The sequence below is a fragment of the Diadema antillarum genome, unplaced genomic scaffold (genome assembly GCF_040938485.1).
Source record: "Diadema antillarum isolate AM-2024a unplaced genomic scaffold, OU_Dant_1.0 seq00000981_RagTag, whole genome shotgun sequence".
Lineage (NCBI taxonomy): Eukaryota > Metazoa > Echinodermata > Echinoidea > Diadematoida > Diadematidae > Diadema > Diadema antillarum.
In genome coordinates this window covers 1088614-1104468 of record NW_027271821.1, presented here as the reverse complement: position 1 = coordinate 1104468, position 15855 = coordinate 1088614, and the positions used below count along the sequence as shown (strand labels likewise).

Below are 15855 nucleotides of genomic sequence, written 5' to 3'. Positions count from 1 at the left end.
AAAAAATATGTTCTCTAAGCCAAACATAAAACCTATCCACAAACACATAACCCTTACGTTAACCCTAAGTCCTTGGAGAAAATAAGACCTGAGCAGTTGTCGCAGGAGCAATTTTGTGTCACCTTTGAAAACACCTTTTCAGGTCATGTTGTTTATCATCTCGTTCAGTCTCTCTCTAATAGTTAAATGTTAAAATTTTGTTACACTCCTCACTATATTGTTTTGTCAATGTCTGTGACAACATCTTTTCAGCACTCTACACATTCATGTTTGCGAAAAAGCATGGAATTCTAAATGCATCTTTCTTTTTACTTATATCTGCGATAAGACACCAGTTAAAACATATTATCTGCATTGATTGAAGGGTATGGTCCATTAGATCACATCGAAAGCGTTTCGAGCACAAGTATGTCTGAAAGCCGACGTGAAATGACTTACGCAGATTACTCTTTTTTTTTTCCTTCGGGGTTTTTTTTTTTTTTTTTTTTTTTTTTTTTTTTGCAGGCAATTGACATTTGGAACCAGCGGATCGCGTTTGAATTTTCGTTCGAGCAATATAATTTATGAAATGTTGTTGCCGTCACGCTTTGTACCCCCGGGGCATAATTGTGCCAGAAATGTATTCGGGAAGATTGAAGAAGACAATAAAGACATAAAGGTGTTAATGTGAAACGGTACACATAAAATAAAAGTAGAGTGCAATTTTTCTCGTTGTCTGCATTTGGAATCGATAACGAGGGAACATCAGAAAATACTTTATATCGTGTCGAAAGAGGCAAGCCTGCACATTAAATCTCTGTCGACCTAGATTTTTCCACCCTTCATACACCCGTCAAAGACACGTGTTATGGTGATAAAAAAAGAAAAAAAGGATTTTGTTACTTGGGAGTACTAAATCGTGATAGCAGAGGGTTTTATTTTGGTTAATATAATGTAGGACAGATTTATATCCTTCAAATCTTATTTTCAAGCTCTAATATCATCGAGTGATAGCTATACTGATCCGGCTTTGTCATTGCGCGTCCGTAAGTACGCACAATCTACTGTGATTCGTCTTTAAAGTTGCAAATTTGTTAGTTCAAGTTGTAGTGATAGAGAACGATAATGGTTATAGTTATGATCGGTGATAGTAATAATGAGGATAAATATCATAATGACTATGATAATGATACCTGTATGATATATTAATAAACTATGAAAATAAGAATGTTGATGATAATATCAACGATAACAATGAAAAAGATAACAATCGAAAAGCATTATGATGAGAATAATAAAAAAATTAATATGTAAGTACGATGACCACAGTAATTTTACTAGCAACGATTGTATGAGTGGCCGTAACTGCAATAAAAGTGTAGACATTGGTAAGACGGAAGTATTTGAAGTGTAGCAAATGTAAGAGTAGTAGTAGTTGCACCAAGTGGAACGAAGTTATTTGGCAATATCAGGAGCGTAAGTCAATAAAGTAACTGTAGCAGTTTCTTGGTCTATTTTCTTGTACCTCGTTACTTTCCTCTCGCATCTATTTGCTTATTCATCTAGAATCCTGTTTATCATTGAAAAGAGGGAAATTCTGTAAACATATTAAAGTCGTAGTGTAGACATATGTTGATTTCATTTCGACACGGTCTGATGTATAACAAGACAGGAGACACGGGGGAAACCTTTATTATTATCAATCGATTTATTACGAATAATAACGTTATTCACAGATTTCTTACAATATCATACATGTGTTTCGGATGATATGAACAGGTCGTTTTCGAATGCAATGTCAAATACTAATACACGCGGAAGTACAGAATCGTTATTTCGAAGTCGGCAAATGTCATACAGTCATGTTATATAACATACGAGATTGACACTATATCTGCAGACTATTCGTGTCAAATTCTTAATGAAATATACTCAAAGCAATGAAAAAAAAAAGATATAACAGTAGGCCTTATCACAGCCAGGTATTTTCACCCATTGACATTATTGTTCCTCCTACCTGATTGCGTAGGAAGGATCTGAAGAACTTTAAGAGACAGAGTAGCTTACAATAATTTATAAGAGAAATATTGCGATGGACCGCAAAGACTTGCCCAACAATAGCATCTACTGCATGCGAAACTGAACGCTCGCTCAGTAGCCATTCGGAATGGCTAAGATTGAAGGGATAGTACAGTATTGGTGGAGATGAAAATTGGGCTTTAACTTTTTTGCAAGATACCAAGAAAACATTTATGAAATAGTACAGAGCATACCATCTTAAGAGGAATTCAAAGTTTATTTGATGAATATCGGGTTTGGAATAGCTGAAACATCCAAAAACAAAGTAAAACAAAAAGATAGTAATAAAATGTGGGTACCACACTTTATAAGGATCACTCTGTTTTGGATATCTCAGCCATTTCAAAATCAATTTTCATTAAATAAACGTTGTAATCCTCAAGGAATTACATGCTATTTCATATTTCATAAGAGGTTTCTCACTATCTCACCAAAAAGTGATAATAAGCTGAAGTTAAGTCTCAACCAAAACTATACGATCCCTTTAAATTATGCAATCTCAGAGTTACACCATCATCAATGCACATGGAATCCACGCAGAGTGAATGCAACCGTGCAGTGAGGAAAGACATATTCGTGGTCTCTACTTGATTTCGAACGTGCTATGCTAGCATGCACAACAAAATACATGATTACCCCGAGCACAGCTTTATTTCCATTGAGACCTGTGGAGAAAGATCTACACGAGGACCAATTTTTGCATTTTTAAGAAAACACAGATTGCAATATGATGGAACGTGCACCATTTGTTGTAGTAAATAAAACGTTATCGAAAGTCTTTATTTCCCACTTACAAATTCATACACTGACATAGTAAACCGATGCAGGTAGTGTATACCACTGCTCATTATGACGCAAACGTTCAAGTCACGTGATGCGATTCCAACCACTCAAAAATCAGCATTTTATTTACAACGCGATTCGTGATTGAAATTGACAACATGTGACGGACGCTCATATTCGTTATAGCGTGTAAAGTGTACCATAGCCATGAAATCCTCCACAAGATCCCAATGGTATATTCACATGTAGTTGTATTCTTAATTTTAAACATAGATAAACTTATGTTATGCCATGCGCTATAAATGAATTCTGGACTTTATCTATCCCCAAGTCATCCCATTCCTTGAAGAATTAAACCGTACTTGGGCCAATTACGCTATTGCCATTTATATGCAAGTGTCGAGTATAGCAGCAATCGCGGAGGGTTTTTCAATGTGTGTGTGTGTGGGGGGGGGGGGGAGGGGTCAGGTGTAATGCTCTTCGTTGGGTCAAGCTTTAATGGTACCCCCCTCCCCCACTTCCAAATGGAACTATCGGAAATTCATGTTTTTTTCTCTTGTTCGATCTTGTTTAACGAGCGTGTATTGTGCGTGTCTGTGTGTGTCTGTGTGTGTGTGGGAGGGGATGGCTGCAGTCCTGAAGCCCCCCCCCCGTTCCGCGGCCCCTTTGTAATAGAGTTGAGACCATGCACTTTTTATAAATGGTATGTCCATTGGCTACCAATTTCCTTGAAATGAGTGACCTTCACGGGCAAAAGGTATTTCAACCCTCAGCATTACTCGTGTACTTTCCTGCGAAACTTATTCATGAAAAAAAAAATGTGCCACCAGCTCGTTTTGACCTGATTTCAGAAGCCTGGTCACCATTCCTGGACAACGGTAAAAAGCACTCAGCTACACACAAGGATTATTACTCCAGACACGTGCCATTTGTTAGTTCAAAGATGCTGCATGCGTGGATAAATTCTTCAAAATGAATTTGACATTAAACTGACTTGTCTTTGTGCGAATGTACTTTAGTCGAGACCAGCCGACCTTAGCCATATATCTAAGCGAACTATTTACTCTGCATAAGCCGTGTATATGATAGTCGAGGTTAAGGTCACACCGAAATTCATGTTGTCAAAATGTGTCACAACTCTATACGTGACGCCACAGCAGTTGTAGATTTTCAGCAATATTCTTTTGCGAGTCTTTCCTTTGCAAACAATGAATCGCCAGTCGGTTGAAATTGTAACACCGCGTGCGAAATATGAAATCACGCTTAAAGGTGTCTTTAAGTGGTAAGCAACTGCAATGATTGGTGCAAATTCTACTAAAGAGATAATGACGAAATCACAAAAATTTGGTTTGAAGATCATTGAAATGGTTAAAGCTGTATGAAAAATAGATATTGCAACCTCTTTGAAGGAACCACACGTACTATGATTTCACCATACTCCAAAATTAATGTTTGGACGTGTTCGAGGCGTTATTTTAATGCCACAATGGGTACATCAAATCGCGTCGGGGTCCCATCAGTGTTTTGTCAATGAAGAATTGCACAGAAAATGGCGAGTAGCGATGGCTGTGAGCGCCTTTCGGATACGATTCGTCAGCCTACGACTCTGATTCATCCTCTCAACAAACTCAAGTCGCATTGAAATCGAATCGGTATTTCCACGCTAGTCCGATGCGTGCCGTCATGAAGATTTTGCGAAAAGTTCATTTCGTCCAACAGAAGAATCATTTTATTTGAACGCACTATTTAGAATCAGCAAGAAGAAAAAAAAATATTAAAATGAACAATTAATTAGTCAGTCCATATCAACATTGCCCTCGACTCCATGTTGATGAAGACAACAGTGCACTGACTGTTTAACGCGTGACAGATAGGGAAGAATTTTTACTGATGGCAAAGGTATTCCTTTAATTCAACCACTACGAAAATTGACAAAATAGTGTCCACTCCTTTCGGACTTATAAAAGTTTCTTGCAATGCAAGGAAAAAGAATATGTACATCATTCAAACACATTGAACTCATTATACCCCCTGCGTGTTTTACTGAACGCGGCATTTCATTGTTTAAACGTGCAGTTAAAACGAATTCAAATGGAAAAATATTAAGTGCGTTATACACATGATACCCTGATTATACTATGTATGACATCAACGAACAAACACAAGACTGTGTCAGCCGTTTGCAGTATTTATTGCACAGCTTATCACCCACTGGAACTTATAGGTTTATCTACGTATTTGTACATCAACTGCATATATTGCGCTACATCAGGCGTCTGTGATATGATATACTACAAATAAACACATTTTGAAGTGCCTCAGAACAAGACTACACATGCATGCATCTTATTTCGTACAATTGTAATGACATTCAAATGATCGGTAACGCAGGGATATCATAATGATTATGTATATGGTATGGTGACAGAGAGGTTGTTAACACAAGGACAAGGAAGAACCAAGAAAGACGGTAATTTCATCGGTTTCGATCCAGTTTTCCGCTCTGAGCCTGGACATGTAAGGGAAAACCATTTCCTCTTTGTTTGTTGAGTGTGCATGAGTCTCATATCAGTAGGGAAGGGAATATATATTTAATCATGATTTCGTTTTGTTCCGGAACTCAAAATTGATAATGATACATGTTACTAGCAGAAGTAGCAACAATAATAATACGGTCTTATTTACCTAGGATAGCCTCTTCAGCGTAAATACTGCTCTTTCAGAGGACTCTGTCATTATTATTGATATATCACAGCATTGCCCGGTACCCATTTTCATGCCTTAAAGGGATGGTATAGTACTGGTGGAGATGAGGATTGCGCTTTAAACTTTTTTCGAGATAAAAAGAAACCGCTTATAAAATGATACAGAGCATACCATTCTAGGAGGAATTCAAAGTTTATGTGATGAAAATCAGTTTTGGAATGGCTGAGACATCCAAAAAACAAAGTAAAACAAAGGGATCCTAATAAAATGTGGGTCCCACCTTTCGTTAGGATTGCTCTGTTTTGGATATCTCAGCGATTCCGAAACCAATATTCATCAAATGAACGTTGAATCCCTCTTGGGATTACATGCTCTTTCATATTTCATAAGAGATTTCTCATTATCTCAACAAAAAAATGTTAGAAACCTGTAGTTAGGTTTCAACCAAAACTATACGATCCTTTTAAGCATTTGGCACGACTCGAACTCGAGACCTCCGTTTTAAAGTCCAGACTCTCAACCACTATATCAACGTATCCCACATGCCCCCATAAATAAACTATGTGCACTCCGAAAGAAGAATGAACTGATATAAAAGATGGTTAACCCACTCTGTGCCATATGAATTTCCTGATCATAGGTAGGTAAATTAAATTTGCACACATTTGCCTCATCAGCACGGATGGGGTTAATAGTATTCCCCTCCAACACGCACAAGTAGTGGTCCTTTCGTTAATGATATTATTTACAAGCTCACTTTACTAGTCCGGACCACGTTGATCTCTGAGAGTATTGCTTACTGGCCCAATAACAAGTTCACTTGCTTCGTCCTATTCGCCTCGGACTGGTCGACTACAGGGATAAACTGGAATACGAGACTCGAGAGAAGAAGGTCGCTAAGCCCAACTATATTGGGGGACCCGTCAAGGGTGGGTCAACGACCTTTGACAGGCATCTTTTAATACATTGTGTGCTTTGAGTGCTGACTGGCACAGCAAACCCATAGTGTTTTACACACTGTCCAAGAGACCCTGGCACAAAACAGGTTAGGCTATATCAGGGTAAATTATCTAGGTTATACAGCTAAGGAAACGTAGCATACTCAGAAACAATGTCGCACATTTCAATAGCATGCATTGCTACAATTCATAGAGACGAATTGACGTCGTTAGCTTCAAAATTGCACATTACGGTTGCAAGCGTTTTATTGCCATTTTTCCTGTACACACTATAGATTCCACTCATAATTTTCAGCATAGCATTAAGCATGAATAATTATCGTGATTCTTGTAAATCTAGCGGATACTTGTACCTATTTCATTCTGCAAGGTCATAATCAATCACACAAGTTGGACTGCCGACTTTTCGCACTGATACGCACCTGTGGTAGCGTGCGTATGATTGCATCTTTTCTTTCAATCAAACATGATTTCTTTCTTACATTTCAGCGAGTCATTTTGGGTAAGAAAACAAGAACTGCGGCGAGTTTATTGATAAGCCGCGACATCTTCTCACAAAGGGTTTGTAATCATAAAGAAATCACCTCCCCGAAGACCATTAACACTTTCCGCTAGAAGTCATATTTAATTCTTGCACTCTTTTGAAGTGAACACTTCCAAAACTCCACTTTTGATGATTAATTTTTAAAAACGTTTGACTTCCTTCATTTTGTACATCAATAAATAACACACAATGTTAAAATATCATGTAAATCATAATTACTGCGTGTATTTATACTATTATACTCTACAAATAGATTATCTGGACGGGAAAAGACGATACGACACTTTCTGACATGTTGCAAAACCAGAAGAGCTGCTCTGTCTATTTAAGCACATATCTTTCTCTTCTTTCTTTTTTTTTCAATTTTCTCGAGAATTTCAATTTCGAGAAGAAGACTGGGAACAACACAAAAATGATATGTGGTTCGTTTTTCTTTCTCCCAACAAGCATCAGCGGGCAGAGCGCCACCAACGAGGAGTTTGTAAGCAGATGGCGATACTCAAAAATATTTGTGAAACTAATCGATACGCCATCTCCGGATACGCGGGCGGGAGTCGCTGCACTTCCTTCATCTGCACTCCGAAAACGAGGTCAATGAGAACGAAAACAACGTGATCGAACGGGAATGTGACAACTACGCAAACTATCGGGGCAAAAAAAAAAAAATATCCAAGACACGATGATGATATCGATGACGTGTTGAAGATGAGGATGTTGCTGATGATGGTGATGATGTAGAGTGAACACGACACCGACGACGATGAAAACAGGTCTGATGGCACTGATAATCTCCGAAACTGGGGAACACATTTTTAAAAACACATCTCAGACACCAGCGCCATGAATTTTTCAACACAGGAAATTACACAATGATCTCCTTTCGTGAGTTTTCACCAAAAGATGGTAGCAGTTGAAGGTCCGTGAGGGTCGTCTGCTGTTAACCTGATGACAGTGTTCTCACTCCACATGCGCTTAAAGATCTAGGAAGACGTACGCGCTCGGATGAGTTTGTCAGATTTTTGCGCCCGCATGAACACAATCCATGCGTCAATTGTGATTTTGTCCCGGCGCTCACAACAACGAGACGCTCTACGCCAAAATGGCAGCATGAAATAACGTTCTCTGGTGAATTCTCTCACTCAGTTCAGAGGAGTCTATGAGATGGGGGCGCGCTCCTTTAAATAGTAAGAGTAAAAAGCACCGGAAACGTTGAAGTGATTTCAGTGAACAGCTGAATGTTATAACTTTTCTTATTCTTTCTTCCCGTGTTTGCTTTGCTTTATTCTGAATTTGAATTGGTGCAGGTAAAATTATCTCGTTTCATATCCAATCCCCTTTGGAAGAGGCATTACAAGTCCTGCCATTGTTGACTGTGTACGTGACCTCGGCCACTCCGTTGGAAGCGCAACTCAGCTCATAGTCGTTGGAGTCTAAGAGCATTTGTTCCGTGGCCCGTGCGGCTTCCGCCATGGCGGTTAACTTCCGGGTCAGGTGTGGGTTCCCCACCACCATGTTTCTCGTCTTCAGCATCTCCAGCTGCGTGTAGAGCCGCTTCAGCTCCTCCTGCGGTGTGATTGGCGGGAAAGGAAAACACAGAGAGGTCATCAGCAATACTGAACTCATGAATATTCATGTTGTGCTTGGATCGATTATGATTCTCGATTATGATTATGATTCTGATTCTGATTATCGATACGATTCTGGAAGAAGAGCAAGAAGTGGCGAGATGTCAGCGATCATAATGTACTAACGATGCAATTTTGTAGGAACAAAATAAAAAAATGTCTTTAGTATTGTAATATAAATTTTCATGGAATTTTGTATTTCATCATCATGGATGCATGTCCTGCTTTGAAATTTTTTTTTTCTTTTATGAGGATTTTCGGAAAGATATTGAAACAAATGGAAATTTCGACAGATACAGGCTCTTAGTATAGTCATACGCTACCTACACACTTGTGATTGTCAGTCGAATAATAGATTAATCCGGTAAAATAATATCGCCCAATATAAATGGATTTGCGTTTGTCGTTGAATGTTGAATTCCGAGCACTAATAAGTAAATCTAAGGAAACAAATAGATAGACAACGAGAAAGAGAGATACATAGTTATTGAGAAAGATAGATAGATAGATAGATAGATAGATACATACATACATACATACATCATACGTAGGTACGTACATACATACATATAGATAAATACTAAGTAGATAACAACAAGATAACGATAAAACAAATGACTGAATGATATATTCAAATAGATAACCGTAATGCCGGATTGGATGTAAACGAAATCAATATCTTCGACACTTAATATTGATGTTCCTTTACTTTAAAAGATCTGATTTCTGCGTTTCCGTTTATTGTTTGAAACTTTTCAGCTCTGAGTCAAGTTTCGATCCAAGTAGAACACAATAAGCGAGAAAAAGACAAATCTGTACATTTCAGTCTACATTCGGTTGGTTTGTGATGACGTTAACTATCCACTATTATCCCATCTTTTGTTGCTGTAGTAATAGACATGAACAAGTTACTCAGTGACGGGAAGAGTGTTTGCACAGGTAGGCATTAGAAGTCTAAATTGTCGGTCACCTGTGAAACTTTTCGAGTCAAGCCTTAAGGGAAAATCCCTGACGGCTTAAAGTGTGTTGGCCTAACCCAGTTTTATGCTAACTGCGACTGCGCAGCGGAAGCGGACGCGATTGCGCCCGGCACGGATTACGTTACAGTGATCACATTTAGCGGGGGGAGGAGAAGCCGCAGTATAGCGATAGTCGATGTCGTATACAAAACTGTGTCAGCCCCACACCAATTATTATACACTTTCCCTCCCCCAACACAGCCCTCCTCCCCTCCTCCTTCGAATACACAAACACGACACGAAAAGACGGATAGCTAAAGAAAAAAAGTATGGAGTGTTTATACGTCACACCGTCCCGAGAGTTTGAACGGCGCCCATGCAGTTAGACGTCCCAAAAGTCGTCCCGGCAATTTTCTGTTTTGACCACTGACCCCATTTGCCATATCGAGTTCGTCAGTGATAGAATTACACTTTGTTTGTAGAAATCAGGAAGAGTGTCCAAAGTGAAGGGAATGGACGAGAAAAAGCATCACAGAAAATGGGATGGGGATGGGGGAGGAATTTGTGTCAGACACAGTCGAAGGCATCGTAGAGGACACTATTTTCATCTTGTCGTTTCTAGGAAAACTTCAATACGGGATAGAATGCCTTGACAGTGCCTCCTTGTGAAGTTAAAAGATTGTTTGTTTTGCTTTGTTTTTGCATGTAACGGTCAGCGTCAGTATCAAAAGATGCTTCAGACAGCAAGATAAACGGATGAACGAATTATGTAGATGGGAAGAAGAGGTCCATGAAATAGTATAAGCGGTCAAAGAGATAAATGAATGGATAGGTAGATAGATGAAGATAGTCAAATAGCTGTGGAACTGGTTAGGTGGGTGGTTTGTTTGAGACTTTCCCGGAAATTTGCTACAAATATATCATCCTCTTTTTTTTACCTACATGATCTTCGCTGCGCCGTTTCTCTATCTGCTTGACAAAATCAGATCATACGCTTTTACCAATATGGCGTGGAAATGTAGGCGAAAAAAAAGAAGAAGAAATGTAGTAATGGACATTCCATGCTTTAAATCCCGACTATGAATAGTTGCTTACAGAATTAACTTCTAGGTACATAGAATTTGACTTCTTTTATCTTTTACGTCATAGACATGGTTTGGGTATGAAGGTGGCAATTTGTAACAAGGAAAAGTAGAAATTACGCGGTGCGTAATATATGTCCCCGCCGGAAGTAGCATTTAGTAGCAAAATGTACAATACAACTGTATAGGCAAAAAGATGAAGGTCAAAGGTCAAAGAAGTCAAAGGTCAAAATTCTATGTAGAAGTTTTGAAGCCCTCACCTAGTGCCATCACATAAAGCAAACGGAATCGAAATCGGGTTAGAAATGGCGAAGGAGTAGCATTTTCTAGCCAATGTACAATATAGGTAAAAAAAATCAAGGTCAAAGGTCAAAATTCTGTGTAGAAGTTTTGAAGCCCTCACCTAGTGCAATCACATAAAGCAAACGGAATCAAAATCGGGTTAGAAATGGCGAAGGAGTAGCATTTTGTAGGCAATGTACAATATAGGTCAAAAATCAAGGTCAAAGGTCAAAGAAGTCAAAGGTCAAAATTCTGTGTAGAAGTTTTGAAGCCCTCACCTAGTGCCATCACTTAAAGCAAACGGAATTGAAATCGGGTTACAAATGGCGAAGGAGTAGCATTTTGTAGCAAAATGTACAATATAGGTCAAAAATCAAGGTCAAAGGTCAAAGAAGTCAAAGGTCAAAATTCTGTGTACAAGTTTTGAAGCCCTCACCTAGTGCCATCATATAAAGCAAACGGAATCAAAATCGGGTTAGAAATGGCGAAGGAGTAGCATTTTGAAGCAAAATGTACAATATAGGTCAAAGGTCAAGGTCAAAGGTCACAATTGAAATTCTGTATAGAAGTTTCAAAGCTCCCATGTAGTGCTATCATATAAAGCAAACAAAATCAAAATCGGGTTAGAAATGGCGAAGGAGTAGCATTTTGAACATTTTGATCACACACGGACGCACACACGGACGGACACACGGACGGACGGACGGACACACGGACGGACACACACACGTACGGAGCCCGTTTCATAGTCCCCTGCTCGAACTCGTTCGGCGGGGACAATAAAAGTGGAAAAAAATAACTTGAGGAAAGCGGCTAACCTGAAATATATCACTTGATTAACCTGATTCTCTACCGCCGTGTTGAATCTGGCCTATATGTCACCCACTCCGTGTTCTGGGTAACACGCAGAATTTTTTTTTTTTTTTCTGATATGAAAATATTGTTTCTTCATCGAACCTCTGTCGCGGGGAGAAGCTCTCCATAATGTGTATTTATCTTTCATTGAGAGATTTCTTTTCCAATTTGGAGAAACCGGCTTTCGTCTCCCTCCCCCCATACAGTCCGATTATCACGTTTAAAACAAGAAACCCTTTTCTCTTCTGCCTTGACGAAACGTTTTATTCTAATCTCATGATTACATGCGTACCAAGATGAAAAAGAACCCTTTAGAAATGCAGTAAGGGACTTGCCCTGGCTCAGAAAGAGCCGGCTTACCTGAATATCTACTTGGTTAAGCGGCTTCTCCTCCTGTTTGACCATGAGGCCCTGCGAGGAAAGAGAGTTTGTGGCGTCCCATGTCCGCTGCCGCATCCCCGTAGAGGTGGTGCCCGTCTTCATCCGTGTGTCCGTCTTGTCTCCCTTACCATGGAGTACCAGGTACACCTACAATGGGACACGTTAAAAAAGTACGGATATGAATACTACATTCCTTCCCACAAGTCACCGTATTAATCTCATATCAATCGTTTTATTTTTAATGATAACAATAATGTAACATAAACTTGTTTGGGTTTTTTGTAACTTCTTGATATTCCTTGGTTGTTTGCTCATTGTAACGAAGATCTCTTGGTCGTTGTGTATCATAAATCGATTAAATGAAAAAGGAGAAACCATTCTGGTGTTTGACCTGGGCCCACATTTCATAAAATGTTGATATGATAGCAACTCTGACTGGAATGGCGATTGTCACGGTAATGACAAGAATCCAACATCGTGATTGGCTGTTGCTATGAGAAGTTGCCATTCTAGCAAGAGTTGCTATTCTAACATCTTTTGTAAAATGGGGCCTCGTCACCAACTGTTTTTATCCGGCAGCAACTTTATGGCAGTGACACGTTGAAGTTTGACACACACACACACAACTAAACACATTGCCTCAACCGTCCTTTGTTCTCTCTGAAGTGTTAGGTAAAAAGACACAAATAGAGAGCATCATAACACACTGTACCATGATCATATTCAGCGAATGTCGCATCTTCAAAGCTGCTCTTTTTTTAGTCAGCACAGTTGTCATTACCAAAACATTTCTTTGCTCCAATTTGTACACCTTGGTCCTCAGGGACATGGTATTGTCATCTATCCCTGGCATGAAGCCGCCATGACCGGAACGTCTACAAGTGAAATATGTTGTTCCTGTCATTTCTGTAACTTTCGTATTCATGAGTGGTCATCAGACTCTATCAAAACAAACGCTAAAAATATTGTGTTTTCTCATGGATTCTATAATGTAATTGTGTAATGTACCATTGTATACGAAATGTAATAAGGTAATCGTTAGAATTACGTAAATTACATGCACAACATTCATACCTCAGGCAGTCAGGCAAGAAATCGTGTCAAAAAAGAAATGACGAAAAAGAAAGAGGATGGGTCCCACAGAGAGGTAACACAAAAAGAAGGAACACACAACACACATACACAGACACGCACGCACGCACACACACGCACACACACACACACACCACACACACACACACAAATGACATTTCCAGTGAAAATGTACATTAATCCTATGACACTCCAGCACTGAAGTCTGGGACATCAACACATTGCATTGACGTCGGGTATTTTCGCGTTCAATTGCAGGAATTTCGCATGCGCCTTGTTCCACAATGACTCGACGCACATTTTGATTATTAAAGGGACGCAGTCCTCACGAAATTAAAAAAAAATATATGTTGTTGTTGGTACCTCCAATGAACTACTTTCACCAAAAACAAACTTTCAAATCACCAAATAAGCTCGTACATTTTGGTTGAAAAAGTGTGACTCTGCATGGTGAATATGCTAATGAGCAAGTCTCGGCGGAGAGTCATACGTCATCGATGCACAATTCTTTCCAGCGGTGTTCTGCTCGTCATGCGTACGCTCCCTAGTTATTCATAAATACATGTTTACTATTTATTTTTGTATTAATTGTATATATAAATAAGCTTGAAATATTCTGTTTGAAATAATGAAACCACATATTGTCACATTTTATGAAAAAAAATCAGATATGATCATTTTGAACACTTAAATTGGTTTTCTGAGGAACGGCTGTCAACTTGAGAGTAGGGCATCAATGACGTTGCACCTTTTAGCAGGCTCTTACACGATCGCTTGCAGGAATTATTTTTTAAAAATCGCGTACGGAGACAATTTTTGATGTCCACGCGTATAAATTGGTGAAAGGTTATATTTTTTACTCTTCTCAATTATCAGTACAGTGAAAATCTCAGGACTGCTTCTCTTTAAAAAAGAGGCATGCTTAGAATCCCAAATGAAACCGACGTGAGTTGCTGTTCAGTCGTCACATTCATTTCGCGATGTTTAAGCAGTAGAGAAGTCGTTCTCTTTCCCCTAATATTCCCCATTACAACTCGTGCATGTTAAACACCCAATTTTGCAAAATTAATGAGCTTTAATAATAGAAAGGAGGGGGTGGATATCTAGGAATGGAAAAGATCTGTACGAATGCCATAATATCCCGTCGACCTAAGCAGAATTATTTCCCGTCTATCTACTATCTACAAAATTAATGGGATACACTGAAAAGAAAAAGACGAATGGGATAGATTTGTACACATGCCAAAATATCACGTCGATCAACGTGTCGATAGCTCAGTAGAATCGCTTCCTTTCTATCGTCTGCGCTACCATCTAAAAGTTTGAACAGCCACTGAAAAGAAATGTAAAAATCAGACAATTATGATGAATTTACGCCCGCGTTCCCCGCAGGATCCACATGAGATGGCGAGAAAGAGGGATTTGGTGTAGTTAATGGACCGTGCATGGTACTTATTTGGCAGATATCGACAACCTTAGCCCGTTTCTGAACGTGATATCGAACCATTTCGCTGCAAACGACCCAGAGTGTGCTGAGGAATGGTTGTCAGTTGTCGACTGGGGACCTAAAGCAGACGATCGAGTCATCTCTACGGACAACTCGTCGGTGTCAATTTTCCCGCCGTCGTAGATCTCCGAATCTCGAGTTTCTCTTTCCACCTAAGCTTGGCGTACATACATGGGAATTTGAAATCCGCCAGTGTAGGCGTCGTCGATGCACTCGCTGCACTCACACGCGATGCGTACTTCAGTGAACTCTGCGGCCGAATCGTAATTATTTCATCGTACAGCCATGCACCTGACTCAAAGGCGAATTGTCATGCTGTCTATGAAAAGGCATTGGCACAATGGAAACCTAACCACGCTCAAACTTTAGCACTGGTCCAGCCCGTATATTTTGTCTTGGATTGCCAATTGAACACTACCCGAAGAAGAAGAAGAAGAAGAAAAAGAAGAAGAAGAAGAAGAAGAAGAAGAAGAAAAAAAAAAAAAAAAAAAAACGTCATCTTTGTAAAATATTCAATTTATAACGGTCGGTCGAGCGTGGCATACAAAATAGTTTCACATTGATAATAGAACTGTATTCATAAAGCTATTTTGGTGTGAAGTGAAATCAACCCGACTTGATAAGCTCTAGGACTGTTTCACAAAACGCATGTCAAACAAACGTCAAAAATTTGATAACTTTCTTGTTATTTTTCTCTCATTTTTTAAGTTAACTCCAACGCAGAGTAGGGTTTCCCTCTCAGCCATAATTCTGCAAACCATCTGTGCGCGTTTGGTCGAGAACCGGGAGTCACCATTTATAATCAGTTGTGTTGCCGGCATCGAACTCACAAATTCTACAATTGGAGGTGACCATTTTCAATGAGACGGTCTCCAACCTATGCTCATAATGTGAATTTTGGGATCAAAGGCTTATATAGCATAAGCTAAGGAATTATCTGCGCATCCTCAATTATATTCAAGAAATAATGAAATTTAACACGTGGACAAGAAACAATAAAAATCATGTCGTGCTTAAACGAC

At 39.2% G+C, this 15855-nt stretch overlaps 1 protein-coding gene across 1 annotated transcript in view; it reads right to left on the bottom strand.

Annotated features, from left to right (window-relative positions):
- Nucleotides 1-8370: 8370 nt before the first annotated feature.
- LOC139742166 (probable G-protein coupled receptor CG31760) overlaps nt 8371-15855 on the bottom strand; it is a 131916-nt gene continuing 124431 nt past the window's right edge. The window contains exons 9-10 of the mRNA XM_071652738.1: nt 12214-12381; nt 8371-8613 (exon numbers count right to left, since the gene is read on the bottom strand). Of these exons, the coding sequence (XP_071508839.1) occupies nt 8371-8613; nt 12214-12381 (411 nt within the window). The remainder of the gene's footprint in view (nt 8614-12213; nt 12382-15855) is intronic.